The sequence below is a fragment of the Corapipo altera genome, unplaced genomic scaffold (assembly GCF_003945725.1).
Source record: "Corapipo altera isolate COAL_440 unplaced genomic scaffold, ASM394572v1 78, whole genome shotgun sequence".
NCBI lineage: Eukaryota > Metazoa > Chordata > Aves > Passeriformes > Pipridae > Corapipo > Corapipo altera.
Genome location: NW_020884904.1, coordinates 3,570,167 through 3,585,378, shown reverse-complemented (window position 1 = coordinate 3,585,378; position 15,212 = coordinate 3,570,167). Strand labels below are relative to the sequence as shown.

Below are 15,212 nucleotides of genomic sequence, written 5' to 3'. Positions count from 1 at the left end.
GACAGACTATAATGTGCTACAAAAGCATGAGAGGCAATAATGTGGCGTGTGAAGGTGGGATTTCACTTGAAAGAACAACCTGCTATCTTTCTAACCTTTTCCCACATTTACTGGAAGAACTTTGCAAATATTCTAATTTGAAAGCATTGTCAAGCTGGAACATCTTCCAGCTGGATCTCAGTCATCATTTCTGCAGCTCTTCTCACACAGAGTGAAGGATTCAGTAAAACACCTAAATCATCCCATTTTGTTACATGACATGCACTATGCCAAATTTACACAAGAATTCAAAACAACTAAGTGGTTTAGGAGAGACAAGGTGCCTTACCACAAGAGATAAAGGGAGTGACATGCTGTTCTGGACTCCATAGGGAAGGTTAAACCACTGGTATTCCCTTCACACTCAGGACCTTGCTTGTAGGTCCACACCTGCCAATTTTAACTGCTCAGGTACCCACCTGGGTTAGGCTGCCTGACACTCCACTTAATAATGCTGATTTGAGACATGCTCTCTGTCTTATGAGTTCTGACACACGGGAAATCACTCAGAGATCCAGACTCCTCTGTTCTCTGAAGAGACTGTATTTGCCCATGTACAACAACAACCTGACCCTCAGTAATTTCAAGGAGAAATGGCTACACCAAAAGAAGGATGTTCTGCTTTATGAGTACCTGAAACCTGTACAGAAGATTACAGGATTTTATGATGAAAATGTGATTTTACTCAAAACCAAACCAAACCAAAAAACCAACCAAGCAAGCAAACAAAAACCCCCCAAACATTTCTAGGCCTACTACCAACCTGACAGGTTTGATGTTTTATAATAATTTATTTTTCTCTCAACTCTCTGACTGTGAATAAGGCCCATGCAAACCCAGAACTAGTTGTCCTGTTTTAGTGCAGAAGTAAACAAGAAGTTGATTCTCCCAAACTGAAGTGATACTCAAACTGACAGATGAAAACAGCTAAACAATTGTCTATAACTACACTGTTTCACTTTTCTATCACCTTTGGTGTCAATTGTAACAAGATTCAGTTATTATATCCCCCTACAGAAGTACAGTGATTAAGTTGCTATTGTCAGTCTACCTTCTCTTAAGGTGCAAAAAGTATCTGTCTAGAGAAGTGTCCAGCTATTGAAAGGGCTCAAAGTCTCCTAACCATGACACTGAGCAGGTCCAGAGAGCAGACAGGTGCATAAGAACCCCTCCCCAAGAGGGTCAGCTACCCCCAGGACAGTGAATTGCAGGACATTCCCGACAGGAACCCACCAACAAGATTCTATTCAGAAATTCATCCTGCTTTTAGAGATTCCATAGCGATGTTTTTGAGGCATTGCTTTACTTTCTAGACTGCTTCAGCTCTAGCTGCCAAAGCAGACACGCTAGCTGTCAGCAAATGCTTCTCCTTCAGCTATTTGCCTTCTTTTCTCACTTTTCCCCCCTCTAGACAGACTTCCCACATAATTTAACTCTTATTTAAAGTCAATCTGAAATGATCTGACTCAGCTGACTGATACCTCCACAGATTCCTGAAGAATGTTCTGACTGGCTTCATCAATTACTTCTCAACAGACATAAATACAACCCAAGATGGGCCACAAATACAACTCAAGCTCTGCCCCTGTACATTTATTTCTGAACTGACAAGAAGTCTGTATCCCCATCAAGAATGTATGACTGACTCTATCCTCGTCAATGGACCACAGAGAAACTGTGATGTGGTGATAAGGAGAAATGAGAAGATGGAACTGAGTTCGAAGGCAAGGTTTCAAGCTGGTCTCTACCAGTACAGACAATATAAAAACACTAGATCCGAAGGTCTGAGTTCTTTTAGAATTCAACTGTTGAATCCCACCTTTAAGGTAAAAACATTACAACTTTTAACTTTGCATAATAAGCTGGCATTGCCAGAAGAAAGATTTTTTCACAGGAATCTGTGCCAGTTGCCTGAACCATACACTTTTGACTATCCTTCTCTTGCCCAGGTTATCTGTGTCTCTTTAACAGCCAATCCATCTGCCCAAGTTCACATTCCAGCTGCTCAAGTCTCCTTGAAAAGGAGCATTTCCTCAGACAGTAGGTATTTGATGGACTCCAACCTTCACAGTATATCCTACAATGTCAGTTGAAAACACACCTGCATTTAATGAACAATAAATGTAGACTGTATCAACTGCAAGGTTAAAGGAGAGTTGCATGGCCTAGTGGTCTACACATCACTGGGACCTGCCACCAAGCAGCTCTAGCAAGTTTTGGCGCTGACACCTACCATGCATTTGGCACACCACCTAAAGAGCACTCAAAAGAGCTCCTGGGACTCTAAAAGAGGTATATTAGCACTGTCTCTCAAGTGAGTTAACAGAGTTCTAAGAACTTTTTTTGATCATTGCAATTTAGTGAGCAGGCACCAGTCTTGCACGTGAGCCAGTCAGAATGGAAATCTTACCAGGGCAAGGCCTCTCTGCAGTAATAGATGTGTCTTAAATAAACACATTGTGACACAAACTATTCCTCCTATTGCACCAATAAGCAACTATGTTCATCGGATAACAAATAGTCTGATACCCACAGACCTGGGCTATGTGCTGAATAGTCCTATGACTTAAAAAAAAGCAGAGAGGCAAAAAAACCTGTTAAGGCACAAATCTTTAGGGAGGAAAAGCATTTTAATTGCTTCCATTCTTCCAGGGAAAAAAATGTGTTAAATAAGAGCCAGGCAGCTATAAGAGGAAATGGCTCTTGCTTGGACAGGGCAAATGGAGTTGTGCAACATTAAATTAAACATTCTCAATCTATGATGCAACATACAGAGCCCAGCTGAGCAGTGGGTTTCCTACACATCTCTGTAGCATCCTCTTGGAGGAAATCTTTACCTGTTCTACTGTGTCCAGTACTCTGAGGAGTTGGAGAGCAAGAAGGATTGCCTTTTCAAAGACTTCTTCCACTAACATTTAATTTCTAAATTGAGTACAATTTCTCTCACAAATTATAATTTACCTAGTTTTACTAGATTTTCTCAAATTAAAGTTAATATTATGATTTCACATTATTCATTCAACTTTTTTTGGTAATAATCATAACAAGTGCTTTCTTCTAGATGTCAGGTGAAAAATGTTTCAGAGACACAAGACCTTAAATAACAGTATTAAACATCTCAACTGCATTTAGGGGAACAGACTAGAAAACTGAAACCGTATGGTACAGATGACAGGAAATACTGTTGTCCACAAACACAGCAGAAGCAACTATCTCAGACATCTCTTAATACTATGATAGTTTTTTTGAATTCACACAAAGCCAAGCATGGTTTCCCCAACCGGATTCATAAAGCCACATCAATTTTGGTCTGATTAAAGGCTCATTCAAAACCACAAGAAGCAAAACAATGTTAAGTTTACTATGACTGCCACATTCCTGTGAGTGCTAGTACAGAAGATGAATGAAGTCCACATGGTTCCTTGCACATGGAATACAGCTCTGATTTATATTAGGAATGTGCATCCCTTTAAACATCTGCTGCTTGATTAGCGCAGAATGGATCATTATGTTCCGATCCAATACCTGTCTTGAAGGTAACATGTAGGTATTTCATCTGTTAAAGTCTACAAAAATATCACAAAATTAAAGAAAGTGTCTGGTTCGTGATGTTACCAGATTTCAAAGCACAATCATTTTTGGTTTTAATATACCTTAAAACTCCCTTTTTTTTTTTTTTTTTTAAGTCAGCTCTCACAGGAAGATAAACTAGCCACAGCAGTTCATTGCTGCCCTGCTCATTAAAGGAGAAAACAGTGCAAGGGCACCAGGACAAAGAAAAAGGTTTATTGTACATATGCATCACTTGAGAAGGCCATGTATTAAGCAAAAAAACAGTGAATCCAGTCCTAGCAACTACGTGCTTCGAAGCTGCACTAGTCTGAGTTAGAGCTCAGTACCCCACACACAGTAACTTGTAGATATCTAACATGAAACATGCTTTTCAGAAGATGTTCTCTGACAGATAATTCACAACTTATCCACAGCTCTCCTCTGCTTTCCAATCAGGGAGAGATGCCCTGCTGAGGAGCACCAGGCAAGGGGACATGGTGACAGACAGGAGAGCTGGGCTTCTGTGCTGTGTGACATCGGCAAACCGAAGGAATGGCTTGGCAGGAACTTCAGGAAGCTTAGGAAAGACAAATCGAGTCCCACAGGGGTCAGAATAACCTTGCAACAGTGCACGCCAGGGTAAGGAAGGCCAACCACACCTTGGTCTGTATTAGCAAGACTATGGCCAGCAAGACATGAAAGTGGTAATTCCCCTCTATTTGGTCCTTGCAAGGCCACACCTGAAGTATTCACAGTACCAGAGAGACATCAACAGACTGGAGATAGGCTAGAGCAAGGCTACTAAGATGGTTGGGAGCTGGAGTGCACAACATAAACAAGAAGAGACTGAGAGAACTGGGATTGATTAGCCTAGAAAAGTCTGTGGGATAACCCAGCTGCTGTCTTCCACTGCCTAGAAGGGGAAGTGGAAAAGGTGGCACCAAACACTGCTCAGAGGTGAAAGGATGAAGGACAACAGTCACAAATGGTAACAAAGAGAATTTGGACTGGAAAGAAAGAGAAATCTATTTACAGTGACATCAAGAAAAAATTCTTCACAGTGGAGGCTAAGCAGTGGAGCAGGCTGCACAGAGAGGCAGTGAAACCATCCTGCTACGTTATTTGGAAAACTCAACCAGATGTGCCCCTAAGCAACCTGACCTAATATTGAAAGTAGCCCTGCTTTAAGCAGAGATTGGACCAGCTGACTCCAGAGTCCCTTCAAACCTGAATTTTATGATTGTGTCTCACAGTGCTTAGAACATTACTCAAGATTCACAACTTTCTTTTCTTGTATTTTAGCATTTACTTGCATTACAAATTTTAATTCTAAGGGGAAATGACACACTTTATTAAGTTTATTACTACAGCAACAATGTTTTAACTACCTACAAGCTTTTAGGGAGACAGGAGATTCAACAAGGTATAGAAAAAAGACCCACCACCACCTCTAGAGCAACTGTTTGCAAAGCAAACCCAAGGTACAGTGACAAGTCCTTTGTAGCTTTGAAGCAGATGTAGATCTATAAAACAAACTCACTATTACAGGCACCTGGTTTGCATGAGTACAGAAGTGCTACTTAGAGACTGGGGTCTAGCACTACTTGTATAAATTGCAGATGTGATACACAGAACTACGATAGTTTCTTTAAAGCTGGAGATCAAACCATTTTGGCTTGTCTTTAATCATGCTTGACAGTTTATAAGAATTATACTGATTTGGTATTCCCCCTGCACTGCCTGTATTGAATGAAGTGCTTGGAAAGAGGCTGTTAAAAAGCAGTACAAAACAATGAAGTTCTGTGTTTGTTCACAGATCTGAAATTTTGCATTCTCTTCCCATTGCGTTGCCAAAATGCCCAAATTACAGTCTGCAGGCAGCTGGTTTATAGTTCCCATGAGCTGGAAGAGCCCATTATAATTTTGCTTTACTGAACCCAAGATTTCTTCTCTTTTGAAGAAAGCTTCTTACCAGTCCTGCACATTTTATATTGATATTTAACAAACCAGGGCAAGGAAAAGAAGCATTACCACCTAACATCTGGCAGCACATTGACAAATCCTGAGAAAATATGAGCACTGTAACTAACACACAATACATTTTCAAGTATGAATTGCATGGTCTCTCATGGAATAGGCTGATGATCATATAAAGATGCTCTCCACAGAGAAAAATTTTTCAGTATCTACAAAAGCTCTCATTTTTTCTAACAGATACTAACAGAGCAAGAGTATTTTCTTCTGTTCTGAAAGCATTTTTTTTGAATGACATAGAGGAAGAGTACAGCTGAAAATTGAAAGAATAAATTCCTGTTTTCACTGAGGCTGACAAGCCAGAGAGAGAATTTGGGTATGACAAAAAGCCCCACGCTGCAATTTGTGGCCACTGCTCTTTGCTATATCAACTGATATGACCAAGAAGAGGTTTGTTCTATTATCTTTGTTTGCCCTTCAAAACATTTGTAAGCACTACTAGAGTGACTTTTTACCAGACTAAACAAGCCCAGCTTGTCAGTGTCTCTTTAGAGGACATGTGCTTTAGAGTCCCTGATTACCTCGGTAGCCCTCCAGTTTTCAGTATATAAAGATGCATTGTCCAAAGTAAAATGAAGTCCCCTTTGTATCTGCTGTAATAATATAACACTGAAATAGTTAAAGACAATGCAGATATTCATCACTTGTGTGGAAAATCTGTGCTCTGAAGAGCTGCCCAATTTTCAGTAATTGCAACAACTTTTTTTTGATGTTAAAAGAATGTATGCATAGGCCATACATTTCCTTCTAAGACCAGAAGAAACATGTTTTTCTTATGAAGCTTAATCAAAACAGTGCGTTTTTGTTGTGTATTTCTGATGGTTGTATAGCTAAAGGAAATTAATTCCTCTTTAACCAGCAACTGGGACTTAGGGAAGACCAGGAACAGTGCTACAAACAACTGCTTTGGGGCAGTCCACACTGGAGTCCTGAAAAGCTCAGGGTGACCACACAAGGCCTCTGAGGTTAATCTCGCTATTGGATAGCTCTGTAAACACTGTCTCAAGTTCAGTTCTTTGCATTTTTACACCACTCAAGGCTTCAAGCCAAGGCCGTGATAAAAAGAATGATTTGGTTCTTGAAAAGCATTGGCAGAAAGCTGACCAAACAGTCTGTTTCCAATAGTACCCAATAAAGTCCTAAAGAATCAAGACTTCCTGCATGCAGACATTATTACTTCCTACATTTGCACTGAAGGATCAATCCCTTTTACTCTCCATTTAATCTCTCTTTACTGACAGCACTGAATGCTCCTGCACAGGGCACGTGTTCAACAATACATGGCCTGCCTACCACCACTTAACATCCTGCTGTGAGCCCGTGTTCTGTAGCAGCTTCTTACCTACAATGTCTTCATAGGCATTCTCTTCTAAAGTGCTCTTGGATCCAAATTTATGCTGGCTCTCAGTCCCATTTTCAGTCGGGGAGGGAGGGTACAGGGATTGCAGACTTGAGGCATCCTCGAACTCAAAGGATTTTCTGAATTTTAAAACAATAAGTAATTAGTAACTAGAACGCAAAATTATTCAAACATTTAGATAAGTGTTTGCTAAGAAATATATATAAAATGAACTACAACAACAACAACAAAAAAAAATCATATATCATGTTTTAAGAACTAACTTTTAGAGGATCCTAAGTCCTGTGCTCACAGCAGTCTCTAGTATAGCCACCTGTGATACTTTTATGAGATTGGAAGTATTGTTACCCCCATTATGCAGACAGTGAGAAAACACCAAGAAAGTATGTGATATTTTTGAAAGTTTATGAAGTTAGCAGCACAGTCCTGAGATTAGAAATTGCTTTGCTCTTGCCAAGGTCCCCAGAAGCATGTGGCCCTCTCTCCTCAAGAAAGACGTATCTCTGGAAAGTGTTCCTCCACTGGTTGTTCTGGGAAATGCAACCCCCTAGTTTCACACCACTCACATCTTGAACCTTCAGATGTGTTCCTGCACAGAGGTCAGTGTGCAGATGCCAGAGGCAGACTCGTGTGGAAGTCACCCATTTCTCTTGCACACCCTGTGTCAAGCACTATCAGCAAAGGGCAAAGCATTGAGGAAATTAGTTCTCTCTAGGGTGGATGAGCAGTCTGGGCTGATAGCTCAAGGCCTGAAGGTTTGGCCTTTCTGGCAGGAAGGTGAGGGCTGGCTGGGTCAGATGAACCATACGATTTGTCTCTCCCCTGGGTACTTGAAGGAGGGGCAATTCACCACCTCCCACCTACTGCCCCAATGCCGCAGAACAGTTCTAGAGGAAGAAGAGCATGAGTCCTTCCCACTTTCCAGTTTACACAGCATTTGTTCCCTCAGGCAATGTCTATACTAAAGCTGGGAGATCCTTGAATCACAGTGCCAGCTATACAGGGGCTGGCATTCATCGAACTGATTTACTGCTGAGGATGAAACAGTAATAAAAACAGGTTCAGTTCAGACCATAAATCCCGTGGTGCTGTAAGGCTTGCAGAGACTGTGCTGATGCCCATACTTCACTCACTGAGACCTAAACTAGATTAACAGTAAATCATCCTGCCATCAACCCCTGTTCTTCCCAGATGGAGTTACAGCATACCCATATGGCAGTGAGAGTCTCATGGGACATACTTTGGTCTATAGGTAACACAGTGACTAATATGCAGACAAGGCATTTGACAAGAGCACTTCCTATTTGTCTGCTGGAGCAGACTCACAGGTCTGGATTAGGCTTAGAAGTCTCCTCTCTCTCCTTTCCCTAATCTTCAGAATATCCAGGTCCAAGTTATGCACATCAGGATCACAGCAGAAACAATCTGTGCATTCCAGATCCAGACACCTACTCTTCCACACCTAGTCACAGCTATAAAGGAAGCTTACACACTGAAGACATACCTGTGTATCAAAGGAGACTTTCTAAATTAGTTAAATATCCAACTCCTATAGATTCCAAGGCAACACTATGATGTGGTGACACTGTATAGGATCACAGGAATGGTTTTGTGGACTGACACTAAGCTGTGGTCCATGTGTCCCAAACCTATCCTGTGACACTCCTCTCCTGCACTGTGTGTGGGCCAGAGGATCTGGAACTGCTAGGGAACATCCAGTTCACATCAGCTTGAAATGTTAAAGCTACTGTAGGCACCAGATCCTCTGAATACAGACTGTACCCATGCCAGGAGGCAAACATAAGAGACCTTCCTCAATTTTACTAGAATGACAAATAAAATCAATGGTTTCAATCAAGATATTAGAAGAATAAATACCCACAGTCCACTCTCATGACATTCCAGTGAGTGCAAAGCACGTGTGTGTTCAATCTGAAACACAGAGCTACAAGCTGTAGACACAATGAATTATGTCTGTTCTCAAAAAGAGAACAGTTTAGATATCGAGATTTCAGTAATTACTGTTAACTAAATACTGTCATTCTTAGATGAATTGTATGGTCTTAAGTTCTTTGTAAATCCTGGAGTTCTCCTTTCTGTAACTAAATGAAGGACAGTAGCAAAGACAATATAGTTAAGATTTTATAAAGGATTTCTACCCAGCCTTGAACACAGTCAGCAGACCTGAGATTTTTGGGATTGATTTAAACTTATTTAGATCATGATTAATCAGAGTTGAGTCCAGAGAAATCACTAAACTACTGTAGAGTAAAGCTGTTACAAATGAATGTACATCTACCCTGTAAAATGTCAAACTGATTTGCAAGAATCATCAGGTTCACATGATAACATTGTAAATCCTACAACTTGTACTCTACTAATCACAATTTAAATTGATAAACAATGTTTTTCTTTTGGGTTTGTATCTCCTAACCCTACCCAGGCCTGAAGCTCCTTTTCTGAACTGTGCTGTTGTCTAAGTCTGCTACAACAGAAGGCTGAACCTGCAGAACAGCAGGTACCTCTTCTTGAAAGAAGCTTCAAAACTTCATCTCAAAGATCATTGTGATAAAATACTGTGGTTCTTAGATGATTGTCCCTTAATTTACCAATAAAGGTTATCAGTTATACCAGAACATTTAAAAACTATTGTTTATCTTCTGTACATTGCAAATGCTGTGCTGAACAAAATGAGGTAAGCTTTGCTTCGCAAATTCTCGTTAAAAACTAGATTTACTTCCTCTGAAATCATTGCCAGAACTCAAAGATAAGCACTGCTAATCAGAGCTTGACTTTCCACATCCCCCTCTCCCCGCCTTTCTCAGAGAAACAAGTCGCCTCTGCAGAGCTGTTCAATCCATTTCAAAAGCAGGAGTGTCTGAAAAGGAAAGGGCAGAATTCAAAGGTTCCCCTTTTCCTCCCTCAGCATACTTCAGGTCAGGTTGTGCTGATATAAACCTTTAATTAATTGAGCCAACATCAAGCACCAGATACTGAACTGATAGAGTGCATCTGAGAAGCTGTTTAGCAGTTACTTGCAAATCTAAATATCAAGGGGGAGTGTGCATCACACACATGCATCAATATGTGAACTTGTTAAAAATTATGTACTTTGAATGCTTAGCAATGTCTGTGCCTACAATTTTCTAAGGAGTGAGCAGCATGAGTTTTATCATGTCTAAAACTCAAGACGAATCATGTAATTAAAACAAGCCAAGCTCCACAGATGGCTGGAGAAATAGCCATACACTCTGCCCATCATTAACTCAAGAAGGGCATAAGGGTCTTTTGGTGCTATAACAGTTTTCTCACCATTAATCCTCTACAGTTGTTGATAGTAACTTAGGATAACATCCCTAAGCACTGAAATAAATAAAGTCATCAGCATTGCATAAAACTGACACAACCACTGTAGTAATGAGCTTTGGAAATAGAAAACCTCTGCAGGTGTGTTTTGCAGTGAACAGGAAGAAAAGACTATGATGGATCAGCTAAGGTCCCACTACGAGAAAATAATGAAAGCATGGTCCATTAAAAAATTACAATTAAGGGCATTTGTGCCAAAATGAACTAGATAACCTTTAGCACACGTGACATAGGGCCTTTTTTAGAGATCAAGGAATGCAAGTTGTAGAACTCCAAAACTGTAGGCATGTAAAGGTATTGTACCAGTGTATCCCATCAGTGCAATTCAGCAGAAAAAAACACTAGTCTTGCACACAGCTCCTAGTTTCTCTTATGTCAAAAGCACTGCATTAGGAGGAGAATTTACAATACTGTTACTGCACAAACACAGCACACTTATTTATTAATTGATTTGGAGAACTGAGCACAAGACATTTCCTTGACTGTTACCTATTCTGGGATTTTCTGTGAAAGCGCGACTCTTTCTTCTGCCTTCTGGTCACGGGGGGTGCAGGAGTGGACGGGAGGGGAGGAGGAGCAGAAGGTGTAGGAGATGGAGGTAGGCCATTGCTTGGTTTGTTTTTGTGGGTTTTGTCTGCTTCATATTCAAAGGTGCGTTTGGGCTTGGGGACAGGATTCACGGCGGCGCTGTTGGCCGGGCTTTCGAGGAGCAGTTTAGGGCCGGCTGAGTTCGCAGTAACTCCCTGTTTTGTTTTACTGCTTTTCTCAGCCTCAGGGGGTGTTTCTGGTTCACTCCCCAAAATAACACTCCCTCCTTTGCTATCACTTAGGGTTTCACTCAGTCCCTCCACAGTCTTTTTCTTCCCTTTGTCAACACTGTAGCAGCTACTTGGTAACTGGGGGAGGCCTCTGCCCGACTGCTCCTTCAGAGCCTGCTCAATCTTCTGTATTCTGTTGAGTACAGCAGAGGACTCTTTCCTCCCGTGGCCCTTAAGGAAAGTGGCAGCAGGAGGTTCACTCCTGCTTGGTCTCTTTTCAAACCTATGGCAGGAATCCCTGTCCAGCAGTTCCTCCTCCTCTGTTTCTGGGTAAGAACACTCGGAAAATGTTCGGCTCATTCTTCTGAGCCCTTTGAAATCAAATGTCTTGTCGCTGCAGGGAGAGGTCAGCACACTGGGGCAGCTTTCACTGCCTGACCTCTCCCCAGTATCCCTCTTGTCCACACACACACTCATCCTGGGGGATAGCTCCCGGCGGCATTCCCATTCTGTGATCTTCTGCCTGATGTCCAGAGCCTGGGAGCGGACGCTCACCCTGCTGATGGAGAAGGTCCTCAAGTTGGTGGCAGTGCCCAAGGACAGAGTGCTCCGGGCAAGTGGATGGCTCCCTATTGCTTCCCCGTCTTGAGCCTCATTTGGACTCTCCTTTTGGTCAGCCTTGGACACGGACAGCCTTTTATCCAAAGCACCCACGCTGATGGCTTTGAGGGGGTGGCTCGAGGAGTCTGTGTCCGATGGGCTTGTGGAGGTGCCTTGTGGCGTAGATGTGCAGCTGTTCCAGTCCTTGAGGCACTGCCTGGAGCTGGAGACTTTGGTGAGCTGAGTAGAGCGGGAAGAGTCCTCACTATCACTGAGGGGGTAGGCAGGGCTTCTTCGGGGGGATAAAAGAGGTGGCGGAGTGGCTGACTGACACCTAGAAGCAGAAAGAAATAAAAAATCAAGTCCCTGGGGGAACTACAGTTGGTTGCCAGATTTCTCCTGGCTGCAGGTCTTCACACTGCAAGACTATCCCAAAGGGCCACTAAGACATCAATGACCATTCAGCCACAGAGTCGAGGGCTGAGATTCTCAGGTTCTCACAGTAAACTACTGCCCTGAAGGCATCTACCACCTCCAGCTGAGTAGCTCCTTGACCTCCCAGATTAAGGAGTCCCTCTTGCCCCACTGAAACAAAATTGGGAAAGACTGACCAACCAGGAGCATAGTTTACTCACTGGTTGAGGTGAGCAAACCAATTTGAAAATATGTCAGTTTTTAATTCATAATATCTGAAGCAAAGTTGCATCATGGTGTCAGACACTGCAGTACTTTATCCTCAGCATTTCAAATCCCTGATATATATAATAAACTAAATAAACCAGCAAAAGACCTGGTTTGTCTTTGATCTGACGCTGTGGCCAACAAATCAAATTCTCCTTATCAAACAGAAGTAATTTCTTATCAAATGAATATTACAGAAACTGAGAAAACATATTAATCTGCTCACACTATCTGTTGAAAAATACGAACTATATAGAAAGATCTCAGTGTTACCCTGGAAAAAACCCTTGGAACAAATTCTTGCCGTGGTTTGCAAAATCAGCTATTGTTGCTGGGGTTTAGTACATTGTTGCAAAGATTTTTAAGAACAAAAAGACAAAAGGAAATTAAACAAAACATTAATCAGTTGGCTCGTAACAGATGAGCCCGCAGTAAGAAAATTAAGCCAAAACTGTGTCAAAAAAGGGGGTTTGCTGCATTGCCAAAATCCATACGTACAAAACATAGCAGAAATAATCAGAACTCCTTTAACATTTTGCCCTAGCAACCTTTCTGTTCCAAACAGCACAGAAAGAAAAAGAAAGACCATAAATAATGTCTTGCATATGCAATTAAGTTTATGTTCCGTGAAGACTGTGGACAACAAGCTGGTTTTTTATAAACTGTCTTGTACACCCAAGATCCAAATCAAAGAGCTGTTTGACCAAAAGAAATCATAGGAACAAATGCCTCCACTATAGCAAAGGGACAAGAGATTCAGAAGATCCTTGCTGCTATATTGTTTTCTTCCCAACAGCCAGCCAATACCTACAGGCAGAGGTGCCAAGTTCTGTGCATTAATCCAAAAACCCAGAGCACTGGGGTGATTTCTGAAAAATTTACTTTGACACAGGAGATATTTTCTTCTCTTTCAAACACAACCCCAAACCAAATTATTAGAGTTCATCCCAGATTCTCACAGTGGATACTTCACAAACAAAGCTCAGAAGCATCGCAAAAGAAAAAAGTTCGGGGCAAGTCTATTTGAAAGAGAAGCTACACCACTTGGTGACTTCTGCTTCTTCATTGTTTTGAAAAAAAACATGCTCATAGGAGAAGAGAGATCTCAAGTCACAGACAATGGCAAATACTCCTACAACAACTGCTTAAAGCTTCCTCATTTCAGGAAAGAAAGGAAGCATGTCAGAATATGCTCTTTTCATCCTGGAAGTTAAATTTCCTGCTACCCTATACAGCTGCAGGCAGGTGTCTTAAGAGATCTCAGAAGATCAAAAGCAGGTGACAGATGATGAGTGGTTTTGGCTGGCTGTTGCAGCACAGAGTTTGTAGTGGATTACCTGGAATTACCTTGGCCGACATACCTTTATAGTGCCTGAAGGTGAAACCTAAATTGGCCTTTGCCAACTTGGTGGGGCACCCTGAATCTTCATTATTTCTGTCTGTCTCATCTCAGTCTCTTCATTTTAACACCACAAAACCAAACTTTTATATTATTCTTAACACTCCTTTAGCTTAGATCATGTTCTCCCATTCTTTTATGTCACGCAGGCCTGCCCCAGAGCTGCACTCACAGTTCTCTCAAGGAAACAGGCATCACCCAGTGGAAGTGGATTTTACATCTAAAGGCTACAGCCTCCACTGCAGCCTTAGAAGCCATATGTTGTCTAAATCTGCTGCCAGGATTCAGCTAGGGGATAGGGACAGAAGAGGCCATGCAAAATACTTTAGTAACTTATTTATTAGAGTCTAATTTGTATTGACAAAAGCAAGAATAAAATACAAAATTACAGGAGTAAAGTCAGTAAAATGGCATAGCAGACACGCTGACAAACAGAATCATAGAATCCTCTCTCTGACTCATTGTATAGAAAACACCATAGGCATAGTCTTTTATCTCATTACAATCTAAGAAATATCTTCTCAGTTGTTTCCACTGTCAGGAAAAGGTTTGGTGACTCATCAGGAGAGGAGGAAAAGGGGAAAATCGTGATTTGCATAACCTGCAGAAGTTGCAAAACATTTCTTCTTAAGAGATATGAGCCATGCTTTTAAACCCCAAGTCCCCAGTAAGGTAACTGCAACTAAGGCTTGATGTGAAACCCCCAAATGCAGTTACAAAACTCCCACTCAGTTCCACTGGGCAAGGCTGGGGCTGCAGAGCCACAGGCCATCTGGGGGTGTATGCTGTCAAGTACTTGAGATACCACAGTTAAGAAAGAGATTCTGTTTTACATGGCATAACACTGTAAATTCAAGTAATCCAGAAAGAACCTATAGGACTAATTCAACAACAAAGAGGAACAAAGCTTTTTCCCAGTGGTTTCAGCATGCATTCTCTAAAGGACACTGTCAAGTAACAGAATTAAAGAAAAAAAGAAGTCCAAAAGCTAATCAGTGGATAATAAAATGGTTCTTCCCCAAGAGACTTACTTCCATTAGAAGAATACTCTCTTGAAGGGACGATAGTTTCACAGACTTTAAAAACAATATTACCGGAGTGGAGATGAATAATTAATTAACTTGAAAACTTTCATACAAAGATTAAAGCAAAATGTTTTTATTGACGTTTTCTACATACACAATGATACAGTGCAGCACTTACAAAGCAGATCATTACATAAACTTTCCAAATATTGTGTATAAACAGCACAAATAAAGATTATGGAATCAATTTTGGCTTTCTTAACAAGTTCACTGGACAACACCTTCATTCGTGGCAATGATATTTTTTTGAGAACATCAGCATTTCACAAAAGACACTTATAAGTTGCTCTGATTCCCTGCCTAAGGGCACTCTTCCAACATGCAGCCTTAGGTGCACA

General features: G+C 41.3%; 1 protein-coding gene across 9 annotated transcripts in view; it reads right to left on the bottom strand.

Annotated features, from left to right (window-relative positions):
- The window catches only part of ST5 (suppression of tumorigenicity 5), a 172,313-nt gene that overhangs the window by 58,465 nt on the left and 98,636 nt on the right, over positions 1-15,212 (bottom strand). For 6 of the 9 annotated variants that reach the window (XM_027651048.1, XM_027651049.1, XM_027651046.1 and 3 more), the window contains 2 exons: positions 10,841-12,043; positions 6,968-7,104 (listed from right to left, as the gene is read on the bottom strand). In XM_027651048.1, coding sequence (XP_027506849.1) covers positions 6,968-7,104; positions 10,841-12,043 — 1,340 coding nt within the window. The remainder of the gene's footprint in view (positions 1-6,967; positions 7,105-10,840; positions 12,044-15,212) is intronic. The other 3 variants (XM_027651053.1, XM_027651052.1, XM_027651051.1) reach the window with 1 other exon arrangement.